This window comes from Erpetoichthys calabaricus, chromosome 2 (assembly GCF_900747795.2).
Source record: "Erpetoichthys calabaricus chromosome 2, fErpCal1.3, whole genome shotgun sequence".
NCBI lineage: Eukaryota > Metazoa > Chordata > Cladistia > Polypteriformes > Polypteridae > Erpetoichthys > Erpetoichthys calabaricus.
The window spans coordinates 259,315,918-259,330,639 of NC_041395.2; the positions used below are offsets into that span (position 1 = coordinate 259,315,918).

The 14,722-nt window shown below is 34.2% G+C and overlaps 1 protein-coding gene across 3 annotated transcripts in view; it reads right to left on the reverse strand.

Moving 5' to 3' along the window:
* Positions 1-1,292: 1,292 nt before the first annotated feature.
* Positions 1,293-14,722, reverse strand: part of prkg1b (protein kinase cGMP-dependent 1b) — a 692,808-nt gene continuing 679,378 nt past the window's right edge. For all 3 annotated transcript variants that reach the window (XM_028795416.2, XM_028795414.2, XM_028795415.2), the window contains 8 exons: positions 11,409-11,548; positions 10,173-10,262; positions 9,902-10,043; positions 9,054-9,217; positions 8,097-8,219; positions 7,955-8,017; positions 7,361-7,427; positions 1,293-6,120 (listed from right to left, as the gene is read on the reverse strand). In XM_028795416.2, coding sequence (XP_028651249.1) covers positions 6,022-6,120; positions 7,361-7,427; positions 7,955-8,017; positions 8,097-8,219; positions 9,054-9,217; positions 9,902-10,043; positions 10,173-10,262; positions 11,409-11,548 — 888 coding nt within the window. In that variant the 3' untranslated portion in view covers positions 1,293-6,021. The remainder of the gene's footprint in view (positions 6,121-7,360; positions 7,428-7,954; positions 8,018-8,096; positions 8,220-9,053; positions 9,218-9,901; positions 10,044-10,172; positions 10,263-11,408; positions 11,549-14,722) is intronic.

Consider the following 14,722-nt stretch of genomic DNA (forward strand, 5'->3'; position numbering starts at 1 on the left):
AGGTTGAATGGCAGTGTGACTGGACAATGGATTGGTTCCTAGTAGAGAATTTGGTTCCTGCCAGTGTTGATCCCTCAAAGACACTGAATTGGATTAGGTCTGTGTAAAAAGTGTGAGATCATTTACTGGAATTGTATTAACCACATCAACATGAATTGCACCATGAATGATGATCTGTCGCTCTCTCGCTGTAGGATGAAGATCCAAAGCACACTGTGCTGTCCAGGCCTAATAATCATTTTATTTCCTAGACAAGACTCTTTTAATAGGGTAGAGGTCTGACTTATGGACATTTCGACTTGTCTGAACTCAGACGTCATTTCAAATTAATACTGTGTTGATGGAGGGTCAAATTTGCATGTCGCATTCAGTTTATTTTTACTGTAAATCTGTTTTCCTCTGCTTTACCATTGTGACTGTTCATAAAGTCATACATTTTCTTCTTTTTTTTTTTGTAATTCTTATGTGTATTTAAAGGGGTTTGTTATTGTTTGTTATAATATTTCTTCAGCTTAAAATGCTCATATTAATCTCGTGGCCTTTAGAAGGTTTTACACAGCACCTCATAAATATAAAATGTGATTGTATTGTTGCACTTTCTTGCATGTTCACCTGTAATTTTTATCATTAAACACACTCATTGCAATGTTTGTTATTAGCTGATCCATCAATCAGTTGCAACTAGAAATTAAAGTGTCCAGGCAAAGGAAAAATTAGCGATGTCTGCTCCAATCCTAAATTAAGTAGGCTGCCAAGTATGGATGGCTCACCCATCCATCACTGGGGATGTTGAGTGGCAAATTGGCCTCAAGCTAATTTCGAGTTGCTGTACGACCCAAGCAGGTCATGAAGCTGAAATGGCGGACACAAACCTTTAGGAATTAACCCATTTGTTCAAGCAAAATGACACCTTTTATTGGCTAACTAGAAAGATTACAATATGCAAGCTTTCGAGGCAACTCAGGCCCCTTCTTCAGGCAAGATGTAATCATAATGGCTAACACGGTACAACACCCTAGTACTACCCATTTGTTCAGAAATATTATTTTAAAAAAAACCTTTGCTTGAAGACATTTGTCACATACACTGCCACCCGCGACAGAAAGTCGCATAAACATAAACAGAGGTGTTTTTTTTTTTTAAGATCTTCTTGTGCAGATGTTTTCAGTGTTGAAGGCACACCACAGAGAAGTCCATTCTTCCATCCACACATCCAATCTCAGCCCTGCTCACACCATTCAAAGCGGTGAGGGGATCAGCTTTGTATGCAAAATAAATCTCCTTGACACGCATTGAGTGCAACTGATTACTTTATGACAGACATTGCTTTTTGACAAAAATAAGTACTTGATCATAATTAGATATGAAATCAAGGTGGTTAAAGTATAAAACAAAACTAAACAAAAAACAAAAACTAATTGTTGTACACTGGGGAAAATAGTATTTTTAATACAAAATGTATATAACAAAACAGACTTTTTCAGAGTCTCACTAACATTACTACATTAACAGTGCAAACAGAACAAGTGTTTTAATAAGTTATAATATTTGACAAGATTATAATTGTTGCTTATACAAGATGTGACAGAAAGGAATATTGTAATTTTGTGAAATAATGCTGCCATCACACACTGCCATCTAATGGCCAGATTCCTGTAACTTTAGCCACCTGTCCATTTATTTTTGAACAATCCTAATCCATATTAGGGTCACAGAGTAAAGTAAATTTGTAATTCTTACAATTCTTTCTTTTCACATAAAAGTGTAAGATAACAAATTGTGTCTGCTTGTTGAAGCTCAATACTCACTCAAATGTTTTTTTTTTCCTGCAGAGTCACAACTTATGACATTACGTGATAAACATGCTGGGACAGTCAGATGCTTCTGCTCATATCCGTAAGGTGAGTGGTTTCCCACTAGTTCATTTTTTTTGTATTGAACTTAATAATAGTCATTTCATTATAGAGGGTACTCCTTCAATCAAGTCTGAGTTTCACTGTACTCTGTACAAGTGACATTAAGGAACCTATTTTGTTATTGCAGTACTTTCTTTGTTTGAAATGCAGTAATTCTTTCAACATTTTCCAAACATCCCCTGTCACTGTTTAATAAGATTCTATTAGGCCATGAAAGTGTTCAATCTTGTGTCAGATACATTTACTGTTAATTCAGTACCGGAAAAACTGTAACTTTAAAAATTCAAGTTGCTCCGTATCTGAATGACCACACAAATGATTTCAGTTGACTATGAACATGTCAGCCAGCGGAAGATGGCCTGTGATGATGAAGCCACAAAATGTGGAATTTGGATATTCAGTGTGTCTTCAATGAGGACATATAAGTTGCATAGGTCACTTTCATTGCCGAACCCCGCAGATCCCTCCTTTTGCTGTTTTTAAAAGGCTCCTTATTCAGGTTGACTACTTCATCATTGTTCATACAAGACAAGTAGTATTTTCCTTGCCCTCTTTTGTTAAAAGTCTGAGCTATTACTTGTTCATAATTTTTTGCTTATTTGCAACATAAGGTTACATACATAAAATATAAACAGATCAGCACACTAAATTGACTTAATAGTGAAAAAAGATCACAATCTGCAAATCATTGGTTTTTCTTTTTCTTTCACTTGTTGCATTTTGGCATCTGCTTTCACAAATACCAAAACAGGCAAGAGGACGCTACGTCTTGGAGCCAACCTGAACAAGCCCTATGCATTTCACAGAAATGAGGCAAAATTTAATTCACACAGTTAACACCTTAGCCACAGAATTAAGGGAATCACTTTATACAAGTATATTTTAAAAGCTACATTTTATTGTAAGAAAGGCTTATAAAGAGCTGAAGGTACCGTAAAAAAAGCAGCAAGCTAAGAAAGGACAACATTTTGAGGTGTCTGACTTTGTCATGCAGCATTACACCAACTCTGAAAGTTTTTTTTTTTTTTGTTTTTTTGGATGCCATCTATTTAAGGCACTTGCAACAATGCCGAACAGCCATATGACAATTTCTAATCTAGAATGAAACAGCAAATAGAGTCTGTGGTAGACATGTTGAAACCTAGGACAACACATAGATCACAATTATTTAAATGAAGAAATAATGATAGGAAACTAAAAAAAAAATGTTATTCATGTATCACAAAATATTGACACTAAAATATTTATTTACATAAATATGTACCTGTGGTCCTAATGTTAAATAAGATTATTCCATTTGCTAACATAGCACTGTGTTAGTTACAGAGCTTCTGCACCTAGAGTTTCAAGGAATATATTAAATATTCATTGCACATACACCACTGGATTCTGCTTAAATGTTGTGAGTGTGAAACACACACACACACACACACGCACGCACGCACACACACACACATGTGCATGTTCAAGATGACTCCTGAATAAGACCTGCTAATTCAATGGAAAACATGGAAAAATGAGTCTGCATTATTGTTATTGCAAGCAAATGCAATTAGTCTCAGTGGAAATGGAGGTATAATGGTGAAAATCAGACAAACTATGACACGTAAAGCCGTGAAATAAAACACAGGTGTCTGAGCAAATGTACACAACTCATTTTCTGAAATATCAGCGTACGTTTGCAGCCACATAGTTAAGATTCTTCAGTCGGTGGTTTAGCCTTCATTTTTTGTCGCATGCTGCCATCTGGTGGCGCACGTCTCATATTCACTAAACTGCACTTCACAGCACCTCCGATGTCCCTTCAGCATCACCTCATTTAAAAGAACCTGCTACATCATCTGTAAAGTGAACTTGTCTAGCGACGAGAATAAATGTTAAGAGCATTTCTTATACTTTTAAGCCAATGCTTTATGTAGTTATCATTTTTAAAGTATATAAATCAAGTTAATTGTGTTCTTCTATTCATCTAATAAACAGTTTGGTATTTATTACACATTTATTCATGATCTTGAGAGGTCTTTAAAATAAAAAGTGACTCAGGATCAAAAAAAAAAAAATCATAAAACTAAAAATAATAGTCAAAATATTAATACTACAGAAAAGGTATCAGCGTTATTAGGAATCTATTTGTGTACTTATTTGTGGTCATTCCCTTCTTAATGGCATTAGCACCAAACTCTTACTAGGCAAATATATTATGGCAATTGTATTGTTGTTCACGTGTGCTTTCATAACATTTGACACAATTATAACAATAATACATTTATTAATGTAGCACATTTCATTATTTAAATATAGCTCAGTGCACATTACATAAAAAACTGCCATTATTACATATAAACGTATCTATTAAATTAACTATTACTTATAAAATATAACATTTTACTGAATTATTTTTAGCAATAAAAGAAACTGCCTAAACCATATTAAACCATGAAAACAACATTACATGTACCTAAGAAGCCACATTTTGGTGCCAATACATAATAATTACTCACAAATAAGTGCACAATATATGCCTAATAAGACAGTCGCTATTCTAAAAGATTACCTGATATGTTAATAAATGGTACAAAAATAATCCATTGTGAGATTAATGTCTTAACATTATATCTGAGTTTATGCAACCTGTCATGTAAACCCAGGGGTTTTATAGAGATAAATAGTTAATATAGATACATTTGTTATATTTAAAAACAAATATTTTGTGCTTTTTAAGTCAATTTTATGAATGCATGTGAATATACATACAGTATACATACATACACAGAGTTTACACACACTGTATGTATGCTGAGGCACGGCAGATATACCTCAGTCCTGGGGCGGGTGACACATCGGTGACAAAGTAGTTGTCACATGTCACGTGGCCACACAGTGGACTGGACTGTGCACTGAATTAGTTACTTGTATCTAGTTAGGACAATAGTATATTTTACTCTTTAGTTTTTCTGTCCTGATTTATGTGCCTAATATGAATAATCTTTAAACAGTTGTATATGAAAGCAATAAAAATGTATTTTATCATATACAAAAATTATTTTGATTTTGAGTACTGTGCAATACATTCAATACAAGGAGGTCTGTGACTAAAATTTTACTTTATTTTGAACATTTTTCTGGTAACACTGTAATTTGCACCTGTTCAGATTATGCATTACTTTGATTAAAATTGCTATATTATGAGTGAATATGTGAAAGAACAACTAGATCTACTTTGGTTGACCCCATGGTGTATTTTTTTCTGCAAAACTGTTTTATGCACTTAAATAGAATTTCACTGTACTCCGTATGATTTCAGTTCACCGTCCATCCACTGGTCTTAAACTTTAATACTGATTTTAGTAGGAACAATTCTGCAGCTGCTCATACAGCTTAGTTTCAATTATTCATACCTTAATGAACAAAAATACAATTTTTCAACCATTTCTTTCCTTTTTCTATGCCACTTATTCTTATGAGGGATGCAAAAAATCTAAAAAGGAAAAAAAATATGAAGTAGAATAGAAAAACAAACCTGTTAATTGCACTGAAACAGATGGACTACCCTGTAATAAACTGTCTTCAAGCTACTCTGTCATTTGTGATCCAATAACATTCAATGTCTCCTAGTGGTATTGGAGCAGACCAGTTACTGAGGCATTAAGAACACTGCAGCATCAAGAATGTTAAGTTCATTTTGCTTTCATTTAACTAAGCTAAAGACTAAAGTCTGAATATAGCAGACAGTACGGGCTTCAGATATTGGATTTAATGTTCATTTTAAGATTGTAAAGTGTGTTGTACAGATTAGGAGATTAATTTAAAAGAAAGCCTCATTTACGGCTAAAGGTATTTAAAAAAAATAAAAAGACACTGCTCCATCACCACCATATTAGTGATTACAAATTCAATGCAAAACACTGAGGGAACGCTACTTTTATATAAGCATAAGTCCTAATGCCACTGTAATGTTTCGCAGCATCAGAGAAGGCATCTTGGTGACCCAAAGCACTAATCTTCCTGTAATAGATTTCTCTCTCTTGGATTCAGTTTTTTGCTGGCTGCTGTATTCCAGAGAAGCCATCCTAGGCAATGCAGAAGCAGTATAGAAATTTGTGGACTAAAAATCTGTATCCCATCCTGAATTGTCATCTGGAGGTGGGTCATCATTGTCTTCAGGAAAACTGTCAAAGTTGCTTGTGTCAGTTGGAGATACAACCTAAAAACAAGATGTTACTAGGTGAATGTGATTGATTAGATGATATGCCATTTCTATATGAGCTTTAATATTTGATGCCATTCTACAATTGAATACAGTATTTCATAATTCTGGCAGAATAAATTATGTCCAGTAAGTTTGATTATGATTTGCCTGTTTCATGCAGATTGGTAGTAATTGAACCTTTAATAGAGAAACATCAATTGAAGGCCACAGATTTATATTTTTCAGTTACATAGGCTATGACCAGAACTATACTATGTAGGTTATAAGATTTATGAAAGAACAAATTAACACATGAAAAACTAAGAAGCTGTTCATACTGCAGCTAAAAGGGACTCGTTTGAGATGTTTCATTCATATCTTATTTTATCATTAGACTATTTACATTAATTTTGTAAACAAACCAAATCTGATGCAAGTGTGTACAGGTATCTATCCTGAATGTGTCCCACATGAGCAAAATTAATAAAAACTAAATTTTCAGACAGATGTGACCTAATAGACCACCATGAAAACTAACAGCATGCTGACTTCTACATGACTTCATATCACTGGACATCTACAAGTTTATTAGCTTGTCATAGCAAGGGAGAATGCATAGAAAATAAAAGAGAGGCTCCAGGACTGTTGTGATCAAGATGTGGAGGCAAAACAGTGGTTTGACAAATTCAGAATATCAAAGGGATGGTTTGATTACTTATGTCAATGTCTGCTCATGACACTCTCTTGGAAAGATCTTTACATGTTTCCATCAGAAAACACTGAATATCCCCAAATGTTTGATAAGTTCTCCACCTTGCTTTCTTTTCATTCGCAAGGCTGGTATTGGTATTGTAATCAATCTTGATTCTCAATGCAGAGATACAGTATGACTAAAATTGTATAAAATTTCATGTAAAAGTAGTTGTGAAGTGTAAACTTCCAGACAATTCCAAAACAAGGGAAGATTCAAGCCATATATGACTGTTTAATACTACATACAAAAGTGGTCTAAATCTGATCTGAAAAGTTCTGACTCCACATGAAATATGCTACTCATACATATCTAAAAAGATCTGTCACATGAGTTAAAAAACAGAATTAAGTTGCAGTGTGAATTTATCTTAAACAGGCAAGAAAGAGATCTGTAGATATGAGTGACTGCAAGGTAAAAACATATGTGAGGTCTGATATACAAAATATACGATGCATTAAAGGAGAATTACACCGAGTTTTAAATGTCAACGTGAACACTTACATTAGGTATGATAGGAGGTGTTAACGTTCCTTTCCGTAAGCCTTCCCAATTAAAGCCTTCAAACCACCTAAGAGGAACAGCCAGAATTTGCAAAAATAAGGAAAATTCTCAAAATAAATTATAGTGAATAATAACTGTAGACAGACTATAATAATTTTATAGATAAAATAATTCTACTTTGAAAATTTGATTTTTTCAGTTGCTGCGCCAACTTTAATGCTTTTATATATCTAGTATTGAAATGAGCTGAATGAATGGATGCTCTCTCTACATTCACTTATAAGCTTTAATATGGTAAACTGTATCCACAAAAAGGAATTCTTTTTAAGGAACAAATTATTCCAATTCACCAAAAAACTTCATTGTGCCAACAATACATTATTATCATTATAACCTTTGTATTCAATTTGGACTGTTGTTTGTGACCCCTGGAATTTATAAATACCATTTTAGTCCTGGAGAAGCAAAGACAACTGAACTAGCCAGAATACAAACCAGTCACCATTGTTCCCTCAAACAACAATGGTGTATGCAAATAATTTAATACAAATTGCTGGAGTGCTTTGTGCTTCTTTCAGTAGAAGTTCAACTTACTTGTGCTTTTGAATATCTTTGACACCATTTTTCAAGTTTCCTAACCTTTCAGATGGATTGTCCCTGAAAAGATAATTTTATAGTTATGCCTCTTATTACAAATTTGTATGATCTTTATAGACACAATAGATTACATGCATACCTGCATAGTTTTTTGATTAAATTAGCAGCATTTTTGGTAATCTTCTTTGGAAATTCAATCATGTCAATACCTCGAAGTATAATGTTGTAGGTTTTCATGGGGTCAGGCCCTGAGAATGGTGGGCTAAAAAAAAAATCACATATTGTTTTAACTTTTCTAGCTTATTACTCAAAATATTAGATATAGCAAATTGTTATTAATATATATATATATATATATATATATATATATATATATATATATATATATATATATATATATATATATATATATATATATATATATATATAAATTAAAGTTGAAATAAAGAGCTTGATTATGTGACTGCTTGTTTCAACATTGTTGTTTTTGTTGCATACAGTATCACAGGTATTTTCTTCCACTGTGTCTATTTGTTTGTTATACTCCACCTTTGGACTTCTTACTCATTGCAAACTCTAAAGCACTCCTCTACACTATCTAACCTGGACTGGACATACGAATATACTCTGTTAATAAATACTTTTTAAATAAAAATAATTGACAGATGACTACAGGGTAATTAGACTTGCAATATTGTGTACATTATCAAATTATATAAATTATTTATTGATCATTTGAAAACAATGGGATTTATAATCAAACTGAATCACTATTGCTAACAATGACCACTACTCCACTGAGAATTAAGATGTTTTAAATATAGATTTAAAATTGTGGGTCATAATATATACTGTGTGTAAACAAGTTAGTAGAAGAGAAATACAAGATTTAATAAAGGTGGCATTTCAATAAACTGTTAAAAAAATTACATATTTACCAAATGTAAAACCTTTGTATACTGTATACATTATATGATGCTAAAATGGCATAATCCAAATAAACCAAAATAGCACATGTACTGTCAAAAAATGGCAAATAATAACACACAAATTAAGTAATTCACCTTGTTTATTTAACAGAAGCAAAATCACTCACCTGCCTGTAAGAAGTTCATACATTAGAATCCCAAGGGACCAATAATCGGCAGAAATATCATGGCCTTTATTTAGGATAATTTCTGGGGCTACATACTCAGGCGTACCACAGAATGTCCATGTTTTCTTACCAAATCCTATCTTTTTAGCAAAACCAAAATCTACCTAGAAAAAGAGTAAAAAAAGAAAGAAGTGTTGTTAAAGAAGCAACTAAAATCTGTGACATTTTGCATAAATGTTTCTTCAATTGACAAAGTTGTTACAGGAAAAAGAAATGTAGTCTATTTACTGATACAGGATTTATATTCATTAGGAAGACAGTCTTTAATCAAAATTTTGTTTATAGCATAACTATAGTACATCTGCATTCATGATAAGTACATCTGATGTCATTCAACATTGCTAAAAGGACTTTTTTTAACATCTAGTGTATATAATAGACTACATAATGAACGGATAATATGCTGTGAAAGATTTTTGGGAGGACAGAGTTTGAACGAATAATAGGTTTATAAAAAGTTGAGTTGAACTGCATTAACTGATTTACATCGAGTGTCACTGTTGCAGCTTATGAGACACACTATCACAGTGGAGGCATATCTACTTTCACAGAGAAAACAAGGACATTTAAGGCATGAGTCAGCAGAGTCTACACTGCCTTCTGAGATTCAGTAAAGTCTACAGCATTACACTGCTCTCTGACATTGGTCAAATGCTGCTGACTGAATGGATAAGGATCATTTTGAGCTGGATCACAAGGGTGCACACTACAATGTTATCCACATAAACTGGTACTTGTAAAACCAAATCCAGGTGAAATTCTGCTCAAAGTCTCCTATTGGCACTTACCAGCTTAGCATAACCTCTGTGATCTAGAATGAGGTTTTCTGGCTTGAGGTCCCTGTATATGATTCCTTTGGAATGTAGATAAGCAAAAGCCTCCACAACACAGGCTGTGTAAAACCGAGTGGTGGAATCTTCAAATGAACCTCTATTAACAGACAAAAGTAAAGTGAACAATTGTAGCATGTTTAAATTATGTAAAGCTAGTAATGCATTATATAAAAAATTTATAATAAGGAAAAAAAAACCCAAAAATAAATAGAGATACAATCCTGACCTGTCCCTGAGAATGGTCCACAACTCTCCACCCAGGCATGCCTCCATTAGCATGTACAAGTACTTGCTGTCCTTGAAAGTTCTGTATAGCCTGAAGAGATGAACAGATCTATTTAATTATTGTTTTTAAGAAAATATCCCATTTGATATTCAGTCAGTGAGTTCATGATTAATAGAAAACATGGTAAGGATTAGTTAATGGACCAAGCAACTCTAGTACCTTTCATGCCTTGTAATGTCAGTCAATGAATTAGATCAATAAATTCAGTTCCAAATAAAAAAATAAAACCATTCAGGATGACTCTTAGCTGTAGCCAATCCAAGCAACATCAAGCATATAGCACAGACCAATCCTGCACATGGCACCAATCCGTGGCAAGGCATAAGACTCATGACTCATTAACCTAAGTGTCATGTTTTTATCATGTGGAAGAAAAATCTGAAAACCCACAGTGACACAGAGCGAACAAGCAAACTCCGCACAAGCAGTGGCAGGACCAAGCTTTAAACTGTTTTTGCACAACACCACCATGCCAAACTTATATCTTAAATATTATAAAATTGTCAATGCTAACCATTAATATCTTTTTCAATTAATTAACAAATGCACTCTTCATAAACAGAGTTATCTGAACAGCTAAAGGTTTGTTTAAAATTTGATTTAAGTTATTGTAATAAAACTTAAAAGTAAGAATCTATTACACTATCAGCAGTGTTAGCACTTCTTCTTCTCTCGGCTGCTCCCGTTAGGGGTCGCCACAGCAGATCATCTTCTTCCATATCTTCCTGTCGTCTACATCTTGTTCTGTTACACCCATCACCTTCATGTCCTCTCTCACCACTTCCATAAACCTTCTCTTAGGCCTTCCTCTTTTCTTCTTGCCTGGCTGCTCTATCCTTAGCATCCTTCTCCCAATATACCCAGCATCTCTCCTCTGCACATGTCCAAGCCAACATAATCTCGCCTCTCTGACTTTGTCTCCCAACCGTCCAACTTGAACTAACCCTCTAATGTACTCATTTCTAATCCTGTCCATCCTCGTCACACTCAGTGCAAATCTCAGCCTCTTTAACTCTGCCACCTCCAGCTCTGTCTCCTGCTTTCTGGTCAGTGCCACCGTCTCCAACCCATATAACATAGCTGGTCTCACTACCGACACTGTAGGAGCATTTGCTTAATCTCAGGCACAGCTAACTGAAACAATCCATAAAACATTCATTAAATGACACTTTGTACCTGACAATGAAGTCAGAGTGTGCCTCTTGCATTATTTGCTTCTCTGACCGAATATGTTCTTGCTGCCGAGTATCCACTATATGCCGCTTTTTCAGGATCTTCATGGCAAATGTTTTGGATTCTTCACTTTTTAGTTGCACCTAAAAAAAAATCAGTCATTGCAATTAGATTCTGTCACCTCCATTTTTTTACGCTGTTTTAAAATAGTCCCCATTGGCAAAAACTGTGAAAACATCCAACTTACTCATCATACATAATGAGCAATGACATTTCCATGTATGAAGCACCCTTATAAAACATTCTCTTCACTTCATCTTGTGGTACTTTAGGATTTATTCATTTTTACTTAAATGAATTTGAACTTTTCTGCATCTGATATAGATAATCATGATATAGTGCAGTACCTCATGAGCTTTTTAATGTAAAATTCTAAGAGCAGCATGCTTATATCGGTAGGCAGCTTTTGGTGCTCTTGCATGTTTTTAGATGTTTTTCACTTTTTGTGGCTTCTGAGTGATGATGGGATAAACTGTCAAAGGTCATTTTTTCCATGCTGTCTAGCAATAACCTACACCAGACTGAACCTGATGCCAAAGGGGCAGGGACAAATGTTTTCCTTTCAGTGCTGTGCTGCAGTGCTTAAAATAGGGAGAGACGACAGACAGAGCTGAATGGAAAGTCCAGTTAAGGTCACATAACACGGCTTTTCCTTTTCTGTCAAGCCAAAAGGCTGCATTGCGCCACCTTATTAACATCCTGTGTACAAGCAACATCCTTCTGCAGTAGATGATGACATGCCTTCAGTAATTTTTACTTTCAGTGCTTAAATCTTAAGAGAGATCATTATGCACTCTGTTTTGTGTAAACAAATATGTAGTCCAAAATTGATACAAACTTATCAAACCTTTAAAGTAAAACTTAAACTGCTGGTCCCCTGTGACCCTGAATTGGATTGGGGGTCTGAGAATGTTATGTCATTTTAAACTGCATATGAATTCTATAGGTTCCAGTCCTTTCCAGGCACTCATTTATTCTAATTATTACAATCATAAACTGAACACAAACACATTTGCAGATTTTAGACGTTCCTTGATGACTCCTTTGACTGTCCATCACCACCAGCATATTTAATGCAGAGTTGTAATGTTTTCTAAAAGTGAGATTTCACTAACTATGACTAGCTGCAGCTATCTTTTGACAGTGTACAATGTCGTATGACAGCACTCTGTATTGATGCATATGTTTTATGCTACAGCTGTCATGAAATCAATTTAAGCATGTCATGTTTTAGTGATGGCATGAATCATGAAGAAAAGCAATTAGAGTTGGGGTAGAAATATAACATTTACTTTTCGATTCAGCTGGAAGTATTGAATACAGTGCACATAACTTCAGTAATATATTATTTTTTCTTCTTCATGAAATAAGAAACTTCTTAATTTCAATACTCATTCCTGGGTTTATTTCTCAGCAAGCTAATCATTTCATTGCATGATGTATCTTTAAATGAATGCATGCTGAAGCACAGTGAGATAGAGGGGTCTTTGAAAGGTTCTACATAAAGAATTCATAATTTACAGACACACACACACAATCTTTCCAGAAAAATTGACCCTTAAATGTCTTCATATCTCTACTTTTGAACTGCAGTACTGTGGAACAGCGCTTTGCACTGCTGCCTTAGGGATTCAGAATCCTGGATTTGAAACCAATGCCTGATGACTGTTTTGTGAAGTTTACATGTTCTTCCTGTGTCTGTGTAGGTTTTCTTCAGGCACACTGTTTTTTCTCCCACATCTCAAAGACAAGCCAGATAAAGTTATATGGTGATTCAGTATGGGTTCCCATATTATTGTGAGCTTCAGTGTGGGTACAGTGATGGACTAGAATCTCATCCAGAGTTTGTTTCTGCCTTGCACCCTGGGATAGGCTCCAGCCCCAGGATGCTATCCAAAATTGAATTAAAACGGTTTGACAGTGATATCTTATGATTGCACAATCTTCCATTTTCTGCAATGAAGTAGTGATTCCAAAGCTTTAATTTCTGCAACTGGTGTAGGCATCATTACACACTTAATTTTGTTTATGTTAATGATCACTTTTAATACATGCAATGAGTCAGCACACTCTTATTACTCTACACTGAAGTGCAGTGTGTTCAAGAAATCTCATATAATAAATTAGCAAAATTAAATCCCAGAAATCGGAGAACCAAAGACCACAAATACAGATTGTTGAACTAGGACTGGATCACAATAAAGCTTACTTATTATTTCATTTGTTTACTTTCCTTGTTTTTTTAATTAGCAAGGCTCTCTTAAACTAATGCAGCATTTCTTAGTCTATGTCTGCTATACAAAATTCCATCTTAGCTCTTAATCACTGATTAATATGTTATAAATTCAAGATTACTAGACCGTTAAGCTCTTAAGCATTTGGAGGCAGAAACACAATATTCTGGAAGCAGATAAGTTAAGCAAATGTTTTCAATTAAATTCTGAAACATATGCCTATGAAATAGTACAAAGGCACTTCACGGGATAAAAGAGTAATGTTAGCTAAAGAGAAAGAAGTGTCATTTAGCTAATGCAGTATGTAGAAAAAATGCAATAATGAGCTGCATTTTCTATGTAGCTAACATTTTGTATGGACAGCTTCTTTAAGATTAGTAATTAATGACCAATATTTTTTCATTAACTGAGAATGTTTGCCTTTTAGTAATAAATTAATCTCAGTACATTTCTGATTGTCTAAATAGACTTCTCCATGTTCTGCAGGGTTTCGGGATGTTTTCATGTTCTACTACTTAAACCTGATACCAAAGAACATTCTGGTCTGCATTCATCTCATTGCCTTGCTGAAAATGAAACCGATTACATCACTTGCATACTAAGTGGAAAATTGTCTTAATATAAACTGAAGAGCGCTACAGTGTCTTCTAACTGAGTCCTCGCAGCTTGAAACAGCAGCAAGATATTGGCAGATGGCTGCTTGTTAGTATAGATCTAATTGAATGTGGCTCATTACAAACAGGCTAGAAACAGTTATTAAACAACTGAAGTGAATTCAAAGTCAGTATTCTGAAAAGTAAATACCGACATTATATTGTAAATATGTTCTAAATTTCACATGCATTTATTTTTACTACAAGCATCATGTTTTTTACTGTGCTGTGCTGTACTGTACTGTGCTAAGTGTACTAAGGACTACTTCCTGATTTTATTGTGAATAATATCTTGTTAAGTTTAATTAATACTAGTTTTGTTTATTGAGGAAAACTGCTAAATGGCATTTATAATAAATTACAAGGTGAA